This window comes from Dunckerocampus dactyliophorus, chromosome 21, assembly GCF_027744805.1.
Source record: "Dunckerocampus dactyliophorus isolate RoL2022-P2 chromosome 21, RoL_Ddac_1.1, whole genome shotgun sequence".
In the NCBI taxonomy this organism is placed as follows: Eukaryota; Metazoa; Chordata; class Actinopteri; order Syngnathiformes; family Syngnathidae; genus Dunckerocampus; species Dunckerocampus dactyliophorus.
Window position 1 is genome coordinate 5,585,184 of NC_072839.1, and position 19,204 is coordinate 5,604,387.

The 19,204-nt window shown below is 40.5% G+C and overlaps 1 protein-coding gene across 5 annotated transcripts in view; it reads left to right on the forward strand.

Moving 5' to 3' along the window:
- The window catches only part of cntnap2a (contactin associated protein 2a), a 297,333-nt gene that overhangs the window by 269,363 nt on the left and 8,766 nt on the right, over nt 1–19,204 (forward strand). For all 5 annotated transcript variants that reach the window (XM_054765349.1, XM_054765351.1, XM_054765353.1 and 2 more), the window contains 3 exons: nt 3,830–4,066; nt 5,510–5,643; nt 12,132–12,225. In XM_054765349.1, coding sequence (XP_054621324.1) covers nt 3,830–4,066; nt 5,510–5,643; nt 12,132–12,225 — 465 coding nt within the window. The remainder of the gene's footprint in view (nt 1–3,829; nt 4,067–5,509; nt 5,644–12,131; nt 12,226–19,204) is intronic.

Consider the following 19,204-nt stretch of genomic DNA (forward strand, 5'->3'; position numbering starts at 1 on the left):
ACAAGCTTGTCCACGGTCTGGAATCATTTCCAAGTTTCTGTTGTGGAGTGTAAATATGCAATTTGCAATGGAAGTGCTGGTTATGCAACGGGGGAGTTATAATACTTGCGAATATGTAGCGTTCATGCGTGATGTGCTGAAAAGTGTTTGCCCCCTTCCTGATTTCTTATTTGTTTGCATGTTTGTCACACTTTAATGTTTCAGATCATCAAGGAAATTTAAATATTAGTCATCGACAACACAACTGAACACAAAATGCAGTTTTTAAATGAAATGTTTTATTATTAAGGGAGAACAAAATCCAAACATACTTTTCCCTGTGTGTCCCTACCGGAACCAGGTCTTACTGCTCTGTTTTAAGACATAATATAGACTCACAAGTTCCTTGTTGTTGTTGTTTTTGTACTTCCTGTTCTGGACAGTATTTCCTGCAGTGGGTATGTTCCCATCAATGCAACATGACTGACATCTAGTGATCAGTGTAGAATACTACATATCATCACAACGTCATTGAATGCGCCTTTTGAATGCCTAATATTTGTGTTTTAGTTCATGTAGCCATTTTTATGCTTGAAAATGCTTAATTAAGGCCAAAAAATGTTTAACTATATTTAACTATTTGTTAATATTTAACTAATTTGTTTAACTATGCAGATTTTTGGACTCATAATAGGTCGTATTCAACCAGGAAAACCGATGATTTATTCAGATATTTTGGAAAATACAGTGAAGCCGCAAAATTTGAAGCTCTTTACTGTCTTGAGCACCTCCAGAAAAAACAAACATCAAAATGGTTCCCACAGGGAACAATGGAAATAGAAATAATCTGTTCCAATTGGTCAAACTGTCGCTATTTATAAAACTTTTTTTTTTTTTAACCGTACAGGCAATGTTTGTTTGCACAAAATTCATAGGCCTACTTGTGTTGGAGATGAGCATCATGTATATTAACATTATTAATCATCTCAAGTGTAAAAAGAATCTAACCACTGTTTAACAGCCTCAACTTCAGACTGAATATAATGTGGAGGTGATTCATGCTGCTTGCCACACAGGTGTAAAAAGACGCTAACCGCTGTAAACATTGTGCCTTGTTGCTGTCGCATGCTAGACAAAAGAATTGGGACACACTGACGCCATGTAACTCCAATCGTTCTCTTGTTGAGGCTGCTCCCGCTTTCGGTGTTGCAAAAAAGACACAAAATAAACAAACATAAGTTTTGATCTGAGGCATTAATTAATGAAGTATATTATGCTAACCCAGCAAACCCACGTCTCACATCCTTTGCATAATCATACATATGCAAAACTGTGAGATCAAACCCACCAAAAAAAGAGAAACATTTCCAAGCTCTTCATTAAGCAGAGTGTCACCTTGTAACTTTTTTGTTCTTGCTAAAACATCCGGCGTGATTGAATATCTCACCAAAACAAGTTACAGCTCGCCAAGCAAGTTCCTAAGACGCAACCATGAAGGAGACGCCATGACGGCGCTGTCAGAGGCTCCGTGCTCGCTCACAGTGTGACGCGATCCCCGACACATGAATTAATTTGTTTCCTGAAGCTGAATAGTGTGTTTTTTCCCTCCTGTGGTCTTGGCAGGGGGGTTGACAACATGACAAGGGAGCTATTTGTGTGTGTAGCATTAGTGTGGGTGTGCGATAGGCTAGGCTAAGACCTCCTATGAGTTCTGTCAGAACCGATGAGGCATGTCAAGGTTTAGAGAATGGAGATTACTGTGAGCGTGCACGTGTGTGTGCAAAGAAGAGGTGGGATGATGCTCCTTGTTTGTGCCGGATATCGCATCTTTCCTTCATATCTGCCTTTCTTTATCTCCTGCTCATGTTCCCTTCAGTCATGCTGTATGTCTCCTAACTCTTAACTCCTTTTCCTGCTCTTGGATGGTTTCTCCTCTCCCCTATCCTTCTACCTTGCCTCTCACCTTTCCTATTCATCCTAGTCTCATTTTCCCCACTCATCATAGCCATGTGCAGTAATTCCCTGCAGAATTATTATGATCTAACACACTCTTGCGTCGATGCCATGGAGGGTCACATGGCGCACATGGCCGCCGGCACAAACATCTTGTACATAGTTTGACAAAACACACACACACAAAGATGCCCACTCCCCTGATCCTACTGTTATACTTCCGAGCAATTATGTTTTCCTACAGAGACTAGCAGGACCTCCAGAGCAAAAGTGCTTTTCAATTGGAGTTGATTGGATTCTGTCCAACTAACAATGTGTTAGTTGAATGAATGCATTGAAATCAAATGTTAATGGGGGGTGCAGCAGATAATGCTTGTTGAGCAGTTAATTCACAAATTATGGCGAGACCGTGAAACCTCCATCCAAAGCTAAAAGCAACTAATTGTGTGGACCAGTGACACTGGTAGAACTTGCAATTCTAATTTTAAGACTGTTTTTTGGGACTTAGGGCTAATGTACAGTGAATGAAATTGTTCCAGAAATACTTAACTACTGTATAATACAACTAAATAAAAGTAAAGTAAAATTTGTCGTTTTTGTATAAAAAATGTGCCAGATGCTGTCCTGTATTGCAGCAAATTATGTTTTCTGTTGTGTTTTTTATGAGGGGTTAGGTAAAGTGAATGAAATTGTTCCAAGAATAGTTGGCTAATGTATAACGAAATAAAACTAAAGTAAAATGACTCGGTCTTTGCTGTAGTAAAATGTGCCACATGTTGTCCTATGCTGCAGTAAGTTATGTTTTATGTCATGTGTTCTCATTGGGGCCAATGTACAGTGAACGAAATTGTTTCAGGAATAGTTAATTACCGTATAACTAAATAAAACTAAAGTACAATTACTCAGTCGTTTAAGTAATTAAACTGTGCCAGAAACTGTCCTATATTGCAGTAAGTATGTTTTATGTTATGTTTTTGTCATTTGGGCTAATGTAAAGTGAATGGAATTGTTAACTACTGTATAATACAACAAAATAAAACAAAAGTGAACTGACTCAGTGTTTGAAGTAGCGAAAATGTTCCGGACGTTGTCCTATACTGCAGTAAGTTATGTTTTATGTCATGTTTTCACATTGGGACTAATGTACAGTGGACGAAATTGTTCCACGAATAGTTAGCTAATGTATAACCAAATAAAACTCAAATTAAAAGGACTCTGTGTAATAAAAATGTACCAGACGCTGTCCTATGTTGCAGTATGTTATGTTTTCCTCACTGGGGCTGATTTAAAGTGAACAAAATTGTTCCAGGTATAGTTAAGTACTGTATCACTAAATAAAACAAAAGTCAAATTACTCAGTCTTTGTAGTAGTAAAAATGTGCCGGACACTGCCCTATACTGCAGTAAGTTATGTTTCTGCTGCTCTTGTTATCATCACAATTTTCCTCTTTGCCATCACTGGTACCCTTTTCAGGTGTTAATATAAAAAAAAGCCAAAGAAAAAAATGAAACAAACTTAGAAGTTAGTCCTTTAGATGCTGGCTGAGATGAAGTCACACAAGATTCGCTGAAGAAACTTGAAGTATTTATTATGTTGTAGATAATGCATGAATGTGTTCACTCCGTACTCCACGCTCATAGCAGGATGCATAACCACTAAATGCAAATGCAGTTTTTTTTAATACAGCACACACAGAGAGCCCAAGGTTGCTTTTTTCCCATTCTCTAATCGCATGCACATTGGGTCTTTTATCTCCTTTGTAAGAGACACACAGGCGGGATGCACACACACAGATAAACACAAAAGAGCAGAACATAACACAAGTACAGAAAAATATGTTACTGCCTTCTCAGTAATGAATAAAACTTGATAATATTCTTGTTCACTCTGCTGCAGATGTTGGAGGCTTCTTTGAGGCGGGGACACTCGTCAAGTACAACCTTCTCCCTGAAGATGCGGCAGGGGCCATGAAGGACTCCAAGGTCCTCACACATCACTTGAAGCCCCTGCAGGAAGTCAATTTAACCAAAGAGGAAGTGGTGTTTAGTTTCAGCACATCCAGTGCGCCGGCTATTTTGTTGTATGTCAGCTCCAGGACGCAGGACTACATGGCGGTGGTGTTGAGACAAAATGGTAAGTTCCAGGGTGGGTTATACCCAGACCCAGCTGGCCCATTCGGCAATTTTGGCAGACGCTCATGACGCCGTGGCCTCCAGGGGGTGCCAAAAAAACGGGAAAAAAATTGCCGTCATTATTTACTACAAACAATCACAAATAAGTCGGTTTTGATGTATGATAGAATGTATATAACATTTGTATGTTTTTTTAATTCACTTAATTTATTTAAATGTGTTATTTTTTTTTCTTTATAAATTTATTTATAATTTATTCCAATTATTTTTTCACTTATTTACAATATTTTTATTTGTGGTAAGGGTATTGATATTGTACTTTTTTTTTGTAATTTTGTAATTTGTTAATGTAAATTGGGTGACACGAATTTAAGACAACTGTAAAAAATAATGCCATTCAGTTTCTTATCTAAATCACTAATGAGGGGGGGTGCCATTTAAAATCTCGCTGCGTGTGCCACTTTGGGTCGAGCCGGCTCTGGAAAACCACCAATTTAATTTTTATTTGCTGATTTTAGGTTATTTCAGGTGGCAAACATTAAAAACACAGCCTCTTTGATCATTTTATGTTTCCATAGCTGACCACAGGACAATTTATGAGCAAATCATCGTACTTTCTTTAAAAACAACTGCATATTTTGGGACTCTGGATGGTAAATATCTTTGTTCCTGAGGTCATGTCAAGCTCCAACTCCACTGAAGCAATCCAATCCAACACCTTGCTTGCACACCATCACTTCAGACAGAAAAATGTTGATAAATAATGCATCGGGACAGGGGAAAACCATGATGAAGAGTCCTAGTCCAGGTCGCCATTGAATTTTCATAGAATACTAGAATTCTGCCTTTATAAGAAGAATAATGCTCATTTTTGTTTAACAATGTGTCTATTTTTGTAGTATTTGCGGTGATGTACACTGAATCTTACTGGGAGGTGTTTCTCGTCATGTTTAGCTACATAAGTTGACAAAATACTGCAACAGTATTCCAGCATTACTGCTGTAAGCAAGCTCTTTTTCTTCAGAACCGCTGCGCACAAAAGGCTGAAAATGTGTCAAGAGAAGCACCGCTACAGCATTGCCTGTTCTGTTATTTTTCTGACAAATACATGTACACCACATGGTGGCGCTGTTATTAAACCCCATAGGTCAGATTGACTAGAAATTTTTCACACGGCTCAACACACTTTGCAAACTGCAGCTTTAGTGTATCTCGCCTAATCGGCTCAAAATGAGGTATGCACTTTTGGGGGACTGATAAGCGCATGTGTGTAAAATTTGAGGAAGATTGGTGGAAAAACATGGCCGCAGTCAAGCCAAATGTCGAGAGGAAATATCCCATAAGTCATTGCCTATTTGTGTAATGATGATATAACTTTGAGTATGAGTGTATGACATTCTATTGCAAAGATCTGAGTCAAAAGCTCCACCCTTTGTGTCTTCAGGCTCTCTGCAGGTGCGGTATAACCTGGGTGGTCTGAAGGAACCGTTTGCCATCGATGTGGACCAGCGGAACTTGGCAAACGGGCAACCACACAGCGTGAATATGTCCCGCGTTGACAGAAGCATCACAATCCAGGTGAATGAAGTCCCACTGCGGACGTTGTTTTGGCTTTTAGTTGGAAAACGTTCGCTCGGAAGCACGCAGAAAGAAGCAGCCGTGGTGATAGCTCTGGATGAGTTAGAGAAGGGAGTTTTGTGCTGCGATGACACGGCTTGCCCTCTGCCACTATTAATCCACTGCCAGTGGACCGACAAGAAAGCTTCGATCTGCTTGTATGAAAGAGTGTGTGTTTGTGTGTGCGCGCGCGTGCACGCTGCTCCACTGTGCGTGACTGTGAGAGTTGCGCATGCTGAGTTTGTTTGCGTGCTCTCCAAATGTTGTGCCACTAAATAGCTTAGCGCCGATCAATGAAAGCCATGCCTCAGTCAGCCACTGTCAAGGAGTGACAATTCAGCCTCCCTGCCACACCAGCTGCAAGCATGTGTTTAATGAGGACGGTGTTAGAGATGTAAGATTAAGCCAGTTCATTATGTACGCCTTCACTCAGCTCAGTGAGTCTCGAAAGCAAGGCTTTTCAACTACTTGCGTAGTGGTACGCCCCGGTTTTTGTAAGATTCAGTTTTTGAGAAAAAGGATTGGTAAATATACGTCCTGGCCTTTTGCACAGTGTGCGTGGAAGAGTAGCTACCGAGAGGTTACCCAGCATACCTTGAGGGTTGTCGATGCGGGTGTGGTTTTGCATGTATGTTAGTGTATAAGCGTTATTTTAATATCCGCGTGTATTTCCCTCCCATATCACACTGTTTTTGTACGTTTTACAATGATTTTGACACCGCTCTCGTATTAGATTGTGCCGGTGTACCTAATGCTCCATATTGCATTGAAATAAGTGCATGTCCTGCAGTGGAGAATACAATGAACCTACGGTATGTAATGTTGCAGATGTATAAAGCTTTAATTATCATGCTTATCGTGTCCTTATCCCTCCCCTTCCTGTTCCTCATTGCACGTATATGACGTACACCCTCACCTAAAGTGGACTTCCATCACCTTCGCTCTGACAGGAGAAGAAATTAAACTGAAATATCCAATGGAAATCTCCTTCCCCCCGAGCAAATCACATCCTGCGGCCGCTGATCACCCCGCCGAGAGCACTTGAACGTAACACATGCCTTTATCACTGGCACAGAATGACTCAAGCATGCATACACACACACACACACACACACACACACACACACACACACACACACACACTACGTTTTTCACCATCTCACAGTGGGCTGCTTCTGGAGTAGCCGTATCAATGTTTAGCACCGCTATACCTAAACATCCCCAGTAGGTGAAGGCTGAATGAGCGTTAAGAGACACTGCTGGCACATTTGTGGCAATTTAAGAGAGAGCTCAGCAACTCACTATTTCATGTTATAGCTGTTTTATATAAATTTATTGAAATACTGTATTTTAACATGCGTCCCTGAGCTGAAGATGCACAATTACCCTTTTTAAAGCAGCCAATGTCAACATTAGCAGGAGTCTTTAAAAAAACACACACTTCTTGCCCAGCCTACACATAACATAAACATAACATAATATTAGATGCTTCTGCAGATAAATAAGCATATTTATCTCTAACAGGCATGGGTAGAGAGCTAGGCAAGCCTTTTGTGCGCCACTGCCTTCACTGTCTTTCAAGGTGATGCCTGTTTTGTGTCTCTGCTGCCCCCAAGCGGCCGTTTATAGCACGTCATGCATGCAGCGCTGGAGCGGAAACCTGTTTTTTTTTTTTTTTTGTAGCTGAACAGATGAGTGAGGCTGGCAGGCCTGCAGATGGATCAAACACAATTTCCTGGATAAAAAAGGAGACTGGAGGAGTTTTCCTTGAGGCGGCAGAAGCCTCAAGTCAAGGCACTGAGACTTGCTTCGATTAAAAACAAGGAAACAGCTAACTAGAACCACAATAATAAACATATACAGTAATCCCTCATTTATCGCAGTTAATTGGTTCCAGACCGGACCACGATAAGTGAATTTCCATGAAGTTAATATTCCTTATTTATAAATTGAATGTTTTCATAGCTAGAAAACCTGTTTACGACCATTCAAATGTGGTTTTTGATATTAGTGTTCCGTGCAGACTAGAACTGGACCCCAGATGCAGAGGCTGGTGTGCTGATAAGTCTTTTAATAGAGTAGAGGGCGATGGTGCATAAAGAACAGTAACTAAAAGCACCATGAACAATGGTCACACAATTAAGGCTGAGGGGGAGCCAAGTTGTAGAGCAGGGAGCAACATGGGTGTACCTTCTGGGAGATGCTGGAGCAAACTTTATCCACAAGAGAAGAGATTTCATTAAAGGGATATGAAGTTGTATGACATCCCGAACTGCACTGGACTATTTCAACAGTGAAATAGTCCTGTAAAGTTGCTGTAAATGTGTTCCAGTGCTACCCAAGCTGGGTGTGGAGGCAGACAGGAAGTGACGTCATGGGCTCCGAGTTGAGTTTTAGCTGGGCAACAGTAGCCCGTGTTAAGGATTATTGTGCCTGTTGTGAGATAATTCAAACCTGCAATGAAAGCCTGTTATTCCGACCATGAAGTCTGGTGCTCGTGTGTCTCACCGAACATTACAGTAACATGACTGACACAGAGTGACGAGTGTAGAATACTACATATCATCACAACTTCTTTGAATGCGTCTTCTGAATGCCTTATATTTGTATTTTACTTTATGGAGCCAATTTTGTGTTTGAACATGCTTAATTTAGGCAAAAAGTATTGCTTAATTGTAGGGGCCGCGGTGGCCTAGTGGTTAGCATGTTGGCTACACAGTCAGAAGATCGGGAAGATCTGGGTTTGAGTGTCCGTTGGGCATTTCCGTGTGGTCCATGTTCTCACTGTGCGTGCAAGAGTTTTCTCCGGGTACTCCGGTTTTCTCCCACATTCCAAAAACATGCATGTTAGGTTAACTGGTGACTCTAAATTGTCCATAGGTATGAATGTGAGAGTGAATGGTTGTTTGTCTATATGTGCCCTATATATACTGTATATTATCTATATATTATATATATATTGTCTATATATTGACTGGCGATCAGTCCAGGGTGTACCTCGCCCGAAGTCAGCTGGGATAGGCTCCAGCATACCACGTATAGTGAGGATGAGTAGCATTGAAGATGGATGGATGGATGATTAAATGTACATACACATTTTTACTGATAATAGGCACCATTCAAGCACCATGATTTATAAATATATTTTTGAAAACCATGATAGAGTGAAGCCGCAATGTGGTGAGGGGTTACTGTATTAGTTATTTCTAACCACCTCTGATTCTTCCTTCAAAGGCCACAATAAAAGGCCAACTTTGCAGTTTTGCTGTCAGCAGTCACTGCCGTCAGGGTGCTTATGGTTTGCACATTCCCTCATCAGTTGGGACATCTTTGTGATAAAACAGCACATTTTGGAGTGGCCTTTTATTGTGGCATTTGTTTTTGTCGAGTGTATGTTAAGATAAGTTTAAATAATGTATTTGGCCTGCACAATAATGCAAAGTTCATTTGCTAATGATGTACTGTGTAGCTTCTCTATCTGTGATGGACTATTGCTGCCTCCGAGTTCTCATCAGGGAAACTAATAACAATACAAAAGTTAATGCATTCTCAGAGACGTTGAACTGATCCATGGAAAGTGATTTCACCTTTTTTGGTCTACTTTCCCCTTGACTGTGTCCCTTTTTAAGCCTTGAAGGCATCTGCAGCCCTTGGGTGGAGGGGGATTGTATCAAGTAAATGGTGCAACATAAAGAAGGGAATCCCCATAATTCAAGATTCAAGATTCAAGAGAGTTTTATTGTCATGTGCATGGTAAAACAGCAGTTATACCATGCAATGAAAATCTTATTCTGTTCATTCTCCCAAGGAAAAGAAAGAAAAACACAAGAAAGAATAAGAACATAAGAAACATAAACACATATACATAAATACCAAGAAATTAAGCAACAACAGAAGAGACATTAATGCAAGTAAATAATACAAATAAATAAATAAATAAATAAATAAAGTGCTATGAGTGTGTTGGTGGTCATAATGGACAAAGTTTGGTAAAATGAGGTTGGCGGACGTTTTTGTTGGGGTTTTGGGACCTAGACCACCCTCGCTTGGCTGTGCAGCCAATTTATTTTCGCAGATAAAAGTAAATAAGCACAGTGCAATTTAATCGTGCCCCATTATCCCGCTCTACAGTCAGCGTGGAAAACAAAAGCCCTCACAATGCTCCATGGAGACCACCTTTTTGGAGGGAATCAAATTAGGAGGGGGTGTGTGTGTGTGTGTGTGTGTGTGTGTGCGAGGGGTAAAATTAGCTGGTGGGGAAATGTGTTTAACACACACACACACACACACACACACACATCAGTGCCTCAGTGAGAGTTTATCTTGGTTTCCATCTAACGCAGAGATGTCCAAAGTGCGGCCAGGGGACCACTGTTGGCCAGGAGCTCATTTTTGATTGACCCACAGCATATCCTAAAAATAAAATAATTGATTATTAATGGGCTACGTTAGCAGATAACACGCACCTATAACACAAAGCTAGATGTGGATGTTTTGCTCTGAAGCATTGGAACAGGCAGGCTAATTCCTTTATTTCCGCTGTACAGTAATACCTCACCACTTTGCACTTAGAATTTGGTGATAATAAATCATGCTGTTTTGTGCTTGAATACAGCCTATTATTAGTTTTTAAAAAATGCATAATTAAGGAAATTTTATTAATTTTTTTGCCTAAATTCAGCTTTTTCAATCATAAAAATGGCTAAATGAACTCAAATCTAAATAAAAGACGTTCAGAGATGTGATGTGCAGTATTCTACACTGCTCACTAGGTGTCAGCAATGCTACAGTAGTGTTAGGTGGGACACACAAGCACCAGACTTTTTTTTTTTAAATAAAGAAATATGAAAATATATTTAAAAATAATAATAAACTAAATAAATCAATAAAATGATATAATAAAAAACAGAACAACAGGCATTTATTGCATTATTGAATTGTCTCATGACAGGCCGGACAATCCCTAACAAGGGCTCCTGTTGAGGTCGGAACACACGCTAAGCAATAAGTCAACTCTGAACCCCCAAAACTTCCTGTCTGCCCCACACTCGGCTCCCCTGGCACGGGAACACAGCAACAAGTCGTGCTTATGGCTTATTTTCTGTTATGTCTGCTATATTGGGTAATTTGAGTGTAAAGGTGACTATATGTTATTAAATTAAATGTTATTTAATGGCTCTAATAATGTTTAAAAAATGTATTTTAGAGGTTAACAGATTTTCTATGCCCTAACTACAAGAATATTTGGTTCATAAATAAGGAATCCCACTTCACGGAAATTCACATACCACAGTCGGGTCTGGAACCAACCGCAATTAACGAGGGATTACTGTAGACTGGACCATTTCAGCTTTTATTTCCATATATATATACCTGCCCAACTTAGAAGATAACACTAGTAACACCATACTATTGCATGGCGTATTCAATGAATAAATAGCACTGTTGTCCACAATTAATGTTTGGTAGATTTCATGTTGTTTTTACCTCTAAATGCAGTCTACACAGGAAAAACCTATCCTACCCAATTTTAAACTGTGTATACATTCAGTGCTATTTATTTAATTTCTCTGACAGTCACATGTTCCAATACTCTCACATGAACAATGGGTGTTTGCCATCCTTTCATTTTTCTGTAAGCAGCCCTCGGTGGAAAATATTTGGACATCCCTAAACTAAGAAGTCACAACAGTATTATCAGGAACTGCAACGTGTCTCTTCTGTCTGGGCTTGTTGGTATGCATTGCTGGTGGAAGCTCAGATGCAGTCTTCTGGCGAGAACAGAGAAGAGTGTATAGGAGGGTGAGAGGCTGAGAGGCTGAGGAGCATCTTTTATTTCTGGAACACACGCACACATACAAAGCAATTTGTGAGCCTGAAATGATCCCCGTCAATAGCGGCGGCGGTGGCGGCAGCCTTCAAACTAATTAGAAACTACACTGGAACAGCAATAACAAGTTGATTATGTTCCCCTCCCTCCGTCAGCACCTCTGTTCTTTGTAAACACAACGCCTGGATCGGGAAGGAAAGCTTTGAACCCACTGCTGACTTTAGAAATTACGTGTTGTTCATTCATGAGGAGAGTTGGTTTGCAGGCCTTATAATTAAAAACAAATACTTAATGAATGGGATGTACTTTAAATAAAACACAGAGGCATATTTGCACTTGAACGTGAACTATATTGTCCTGTGCAAATACTATGGATTTGTTTAATCATCTGGTGAGCCTTTTCTAAGTGGAACCACAAGAGGGAGACCTTGGGTCCTTAATTAAGCCGCATAGAGGCCTCACAGTGCCTGGCAGCCAACTCCTCTTCATCATTTTGTGTACTCTGCTTAATGAAGCACATCCAAGACCAGGTTGTCCAAACTGCTGCCGTCAGCCCACAGCATCTTCTTGAAACGCAGATACTAATTTATTTTCTCTCCCCCCCTCCTCCTTGGTTCAGTTGGATCATTACCCTGCAGTCAGCTACACCCTGCCAGATGCCTCGGACACCAAGTTCAACCTGGTCAAGACGCTCTTCCTGGGTAAAGTTTATGGTGAGTTTTAAAGGTTGCGGGGACACAGCATCCCAAAATGTAGATGTCGTATTGCTGACCTCATTCACACATGACCTTTCAGTCCTGGTCCATAAACGATACATATACACTCACGAGACAGTACACCTGCACGGTTCCTATACCTAATAGTATGGCTGTTGAGTCTACAGTACAACCACTTGGAAGCATTTATTCAAAGGACTGCAGTGTACAGTACCGTATACAGTGTATTGTCACTTTAATGCATATAGAGAGGCAGCAACAGACTGCAGCTTTACATTGTAACCACTAGAAGGTACTGCAGCACTGTCACTACAAGTAAGGCAATGCACTCCGAGCTCTCCTTGCCACTGCCACCTGTCAAGACAAAATACTCACTATCTTTACTTACGCTGATTAAACGTTGATTCATTGTCTGTTGCAATACAAATCTTTCAAAACGATGGCTAATAATCACCTTATTATTCATTCCTAACTAGTCTGGTTGTCTGCTGCTTTTTTCCATTTTCTGCGATTACAGTCAAGTGTAGCAACACACACACACTCACCGGACTCTTCATTAGGTACACCTGCACAAGCTAACGGGATCCAACACAAGAGATGTATTAAGAAATCTGTGCTTACAAACATAATACTAAAATAATAATTGATATATAATTTATATTTATTTATTTATTTATTTATTTATTTATATTTATTTATTTATTTATATAATTTATATATAATTAACATGAAAAAAAACTAGGGGTGCACGATAGTTATCGGGCCGATAATTATCGTGCCGATATGAGACGTCATAACGATAAATCCGATAACATTAAACATACCTCCGATAAATGATCATTAAAAAAAACGCTGCAATGAGACGAGATTACCCGTACTGTGCGGGTGAGCAAATCAAGCGCTCCTTTTTTCCTCCCGCCTGTGACATTAACGGCCCGTCGTAACTTCCCCTGAGCTCACTTGTAAACAAACACTTCACTTTCCGAGGAAGACGTTTTGGATGCAAAGTTGTACCGAATGCTCCACAATGAAGCGAAAAACAACCCATTGAGCACACAAAAAAACTTATCAGCCACTTGAAACGCCAGCGCCGCAGTGTTTGAAAAGTGAAAAAGGTTTGCCAGATTCCTCCATGTTGTCACACGGGCTGCTCGGTGCGTGTGCCCGAATACAGTGCACCTTGCTGGGCCACAGCAGGTGACTCCCTCCTTTCTATACTAGTAGTGATGTGGTGGTAGTAATGTCATGATATTTGATTAGGACAAATCGACAGGTACAGTTGGTCAAATCCAAATTTGTTCGAGTCCTTCTTACCCCCAGGTATGCACAAACTACAGTTACATCTAAATTTTAAAAAGTAGATATAAAAAAGTTATTGGTTATCGGTGGCATATCGGTCTTGAGAAGCACAAAGTTATCGGTATCGGTCTGAAAAAAAGATATTTAGTGTGTCTCTAAAAAAAAAAAAAAAAAGGTTAATTTTCTCTAAATATATTTCATAATTTTGTATACCTATGTATTTTTTATTTTTAGATTCAATATACAGTACAAGAAGAATGTTTTTGAAAATGTTTTTATTATTGCAATAAAACAAAGAAAAAAGTTATTTTCCAAAAAAAAAAAATATATATATATATATATATATAAATGGTCTAAATAATTATAACGCAATCATTTACATTTTTTTATATTTGTGAAGCTAATTTGCTTTTTTTAGCTTAATTTTTCTTTTCACTAAATGCCTAAATTACGTCAATATGTGGTGTAGCTGGTGCTTGTGTCTCTCTCATCAAATTCTCAAGAAATGTTAGAAAGGCAACTTAGTATGACGCAAATGCCCACAAATTCAATTAAAACCTCTCTGACGATGTCAATCCTAACTTTTTTTTAAAAACAGCTCTTGCATTAGGGCTGCATCAAAGCCAGGGGAGGAAACGTGAACAAAAGCATGTTGTTCGATCCGTTCCTGTTTTGCACGGAGGCCTCCAGAGACAAAGGAGGTCATACACGGCCAAGCCATCAGACGCGATGTGCGGGGGAGACAAAAGACGCCGTGTTTCACTGGGCGCTATCCTGCACACATTGAGCTGAGCGATGTCTCCTTCATCCCTGCACGCACCCCAAAAAATCAAATAAATCATGTTATTGTGTTTGTAAGGAGTAATGGTTGTTTAAGCAGGTTGTTTTTATGTGTATTACCTCATTGTTTGCTGTTGTTGGCGGTGACGGTGACGCCCATGAGATTTACAGTTCTGGCTCCTGTGGGCAATTGTGTGTAAGTGGTATTGATTGTGAAGACCAGGAAACTTGCAGTACAGTGATGCTGCTGCAGCGTCATATGGTTCACATGAATGTCGATGAAGCTTTTCTTCGGGGTTTAAATGCGGCTTTTGTGCCTAAGATGCAGAAAATAAAGTATGCAAGCGTAGGACGCAAGGACTTTTCCTGCCTACGTGAAGATGAGTAGTCATGTATCAGCCGAAGCCCTGAGCGCCTCCAATGGAAATGCATCCACATCTAGCCAAAGGCAATGGAGAGATGGCGGGCCAATTTAATCTGCCATCAGAGGAGCGTGATTGCAGGCTTTAGGGTTCCTTGTACCACAGTGAAAGGCTTGTTTATTGCATTTTCCTAGACTATGACATGAAGATGACTGTTAATGCGCAAACACTCGTTTTGGGAGGCTGGAAGCCCAAACCAAGTACCCCAGTAGGACACTTAAATGGCAGAAAAATAAACAGTTTCTCTGTTTTCAGTTGAATGTTGTGGTCTGCCACTACATTTTGTTTACATTGGGGGCATTGCCAGACCATAAAATATCATCATTTTTCAGCAACTGCTAATCTGTACACACAGCAATACTCTGTCATCTAGGTCAGTGTATTTGCGATCGATGGCAACTGGATAGTTCAGGTTGTCTTCGAAGATGCTTCGCCTCTCATCCGAGCAGGCTTCCTCAGTTTCTGCTGAAAGACTAGATAGAAGAGCTCTAGTCTCACTAGATAGCACAGCTGTAGTCTCGTTTAGCATGAGTTCGTCATTCGAAATGATTTTGTAAGGCGGTAATTACAATTGTGTACATGCAGTACTCAAGTCTACCAGAGAAGGTGGTAGTAAGAAGAAGAATTTTGACCAATTGTGGCGCTGATGCTCTGAAAATTCACTAGAATGTGCAGGAATGGCTGGTTCAAATGATTCTTTCAACTTATTTGAAAAGAGGCAATAAAACAGGCATAGCATACCTGTCAACCCCCCCGTTTTCCCCGGGAAAACTCACGTATTTTACTTTCCTTTCCCGGCACCCTCCCGTTTTAATAGTTTTCTGTAAAAAAAAAAAAAAAAACGTTAATGACCTAATGTTTGTGAATGTACCTCTTGTCTGCACTATTGGCTTGCTACGGCGCCACAAAGTACATGCCACGTTTCTGGGCGACTGTCAGGCTTGAATAGGAGAGGAAGGACATTGAGTGGAGACTTGACGTGCCGGCCGTTCAGCACACAGTTGCAGATATCTGCTAGAGAAGAGCACTCCATAAAGAGACAGTGTCTCAGTGCTGCAGTTAGCTTTGTGTTGTAATTTGGGTGATGGTGGGTCCCGCAGCCAAACTAGTCGAGAACCACTGCTCTAGTCGGTAAAGTCGGGCCTTCACAATAAAAGCACTGCAATAAAATAGCACGATTGTATCACAGTAGACAGTCGGGTCTTTACACCTGCTGGTGGTAATTCACATGAAAAGAACAGAATTTCCCTTATTTTCCGGAAAATGTTCAAATGCACATGTTAAAAGGTGTGGTAGAAAGCGCACAATGTGGTTTACTATAGAGATGTTTGATATTGGCTTTCTTACCGATACACGATATTGTCCAGCAGTTCATTACCAGTACCGATATAGGCAGCAGCTCTTCCTCAAACTAATGTTGTGTAATGAACACCTTAGGATTCTTTGACTCTTTACATTTCATAAATAAACACTGTTTGTAAAAAATAAGGCAAATACTGCAATATGCAATACAAGCTACAAAAAAAATGCCAAAAAGCTGCATGTGACTCGGACTGATTCTTCCTATTGACGACTTACGCCCCCCTCCTCCCTAACCAGCGCTTTATGTCATGACAGGTCGGACTTTTGGTTTTTCTTAGTTTTCATTTTCCATTTTGTGCTCTTATCGCTTTCCCGTTTGGTGCGATGCACAGCTGCTTTGCGGTCACTGGAAAGCATGTGCAGCGGCACCTGTTTCTCATTAGTAGTCAGCGCTGCTGTTTATTTGGAGCCTCGTTACACATTAAAGAGCAAGGCAGAACTGTCATTGCAAGTTGCACATTTACAATCTGAAGGCAAAAGCTCAGAAAATACTGAGCTTGTTGCTCCGTCAAGCTTGTCATCACATGCGTGCTGTTATTATTATCAGCAGTTTTGATTTCATCCGATATCTAATTATTGTGCCAAAATTGCCTTAGGGAAAGTATCTAATTAAAAAAACACCGTTGTCCGTCGCCATTTTGTGCCTCAAATATCACGGCTTCACACTGTCATAGTTTTTCAAAAATATATTCATTCGTCATTTTTGAGGTTGAATATGATCCGTTATTAGTAAAAAAAATGCACATTAAAGCAAATTGTATGTATTTTTGCCTAAATAAAAAAATTTTCAAGCATAAAAATGCAAATACAAGGCATTCAGAAGACTCATTCAAAGACTTTGCGATGATATGTAGTACTGTACACTGGTCACTAGGTGTCAGTGATGTTACTGTAATGTTCGGTGAGACACACAAGCACCAGGCTTGATTGCCGGAACAACAGGCTTTTATTGCAGGTTTGAATTACATCACGATAGGCGCAATAATCCCTAGCGGGAGCCACTGTTACAGCCGTAACAAAGCTAAAACCCAACTCTGAACCCCAGACCTCACTTCCTGTCCACCACCCATCCCCCACTCCCTCAGCACTGAAATACGTTTACAGCAACACACACTGGCATGAGTCTTATTTACGTTTTAAATGGCTTATTGGCTTACTTCTATAATGTCTACTATATTGGGTAATACGAGTGTAAAGGTGACTAGGGGTGCAGGGGTTATTTTATGTCTCTAATAATGTTAAAAACGTATTTAGAAGGTTGTAAACAGGTTTCTATGCTCTAACTTCGAAAATATTCCATGTATAAATAAGAAATCCTACTTTGCGGAAATTCACTTATGATGGTCAGGTCTGGAAGCAATTAACCACGATAAACGAAGGATTACTGGATAATATAAAATCTTAAAAAATATTAAAATTAAACAATTAGCAAACTAACAGGTGCATGTACTTGACAATTGTGGTTCTCAAAAACGGATTTTCGCACATTTATGAGGTATTTGGATGTCACAAGACGGTGTGTCTACAGTATACTAATATAATTAAAATCTAACTTGGTGTTTATTTTCCCGGAATTGAGAAGGAAATCATGAAAAGTTAAGCACCTCTTTAGCAATGTACTTCAAAAAATGCTGATTCCTGCCAGAACTCTTCGACATGTAGTGCAGGGTCATCCTTTTTTTCAACCTGTTGGGACATATCTGCTTTTAAAGTGAACTCCGGCCAGCAGATAAAGCACATAGATGATGACTTTACGTCTATATCTTTGCTCTTCCTTGTCAAGATAACGTCCTGCAGCTCGGGGAATTTTAGCACATAAAGCAACATCAATTTGTCAAGAAGCTGGACACAGACGGGGTTCATGCTTTGGAGGATTTGTTATCTGCCTGTGCTAAGTCATCACATTCAGCAATACTGGCCACATTCCAATTCCTTGTCATGATGTGGCTAATTGATTTCCTGTCTTCCACGGGGCAGATGGTTAAATGTCGGCCCTTTGTGTTGTAACCTTTGCACGTCCTGTTCTTTATTGTGCATCTTGTGACCAGTGACTACACTGTGCAGCTTTGTGTGACGACACACTTTACCCCGGTGAGCCCCGATCCGCGTTGATGCTATTCCAAGAACCATGTTTTTACCAGCTGCTGCTGCTGCTGCGCTGGGGTGGGGGCGGGACTGCACTGCAGAAAGAGGGAAGGAGGGAGGGAGGGAGGAAGGGGTCCTTGCCATTGCACTGAGATCTGCTATCAAAGAGGAGGAAAGAAGAGGGAAGCACTGAGCAGGTTAGCCGATACACACTTGACTTCATATACATGTAGCTATAATTGTATTTACACACTTGTGTGTGTCTGTTTTTATGGGATTAAGCGTGTGTGTGTGTTTGTGTGAGTATTATTTACATCGTTTGCAGCATGTGTCACAGAGGCTTGTGACTTCTGCAGGTTTATGGCCTGAATATTAATACTTATATTGCAAAGAATGCTATTATCTGCATGTGGAGACTTTGCAGGGTATGCATACACTGTATGCAGTCATCATAGGACGGTGTTGGAAGGGTGTATGCAACATGTAGTCACTTCTTATCCCACTTTGGCTGTTTAATCGCTCTTTCTGCCACCGTCAAGCATGTTCTGTGGAGTCCTATCATGCAAACAAATCCATGTAATGTGATTATTTTAGTGTATGTGGATATTTTCTTTCCCTTTTGTATGTAGTCATGTTTTTAATTCATGCATTTTTTCTCATGTCATCGTACGGTTGATTATTTTGCAGCCTTCTTTAGCATCCCTGCATCAGCATACGTTTGTTGCCACGGCAACAATGTGTGATCCCTGCCCTTGTTCTCCTCCCTTCCCTTTCAACCTTTTTCTTTTACACACATACTTCACATGCACACACACACACACACACACACACACACACACACACACACACACACACACACACTTCTGCCTCTCACCTTTCCCGCCTCCTCCATCTTCAGCAACCATATCAGAGGCAGCCACACCCTCCCTCTCAGCCAGTCCTGCAGATGTCTCCATTTTTTCCCCTCTTCGTCCTTGACCCACATATCCGAGCCCCCTTTAGAGGAAATCCCCCAAAACCAATCCCCT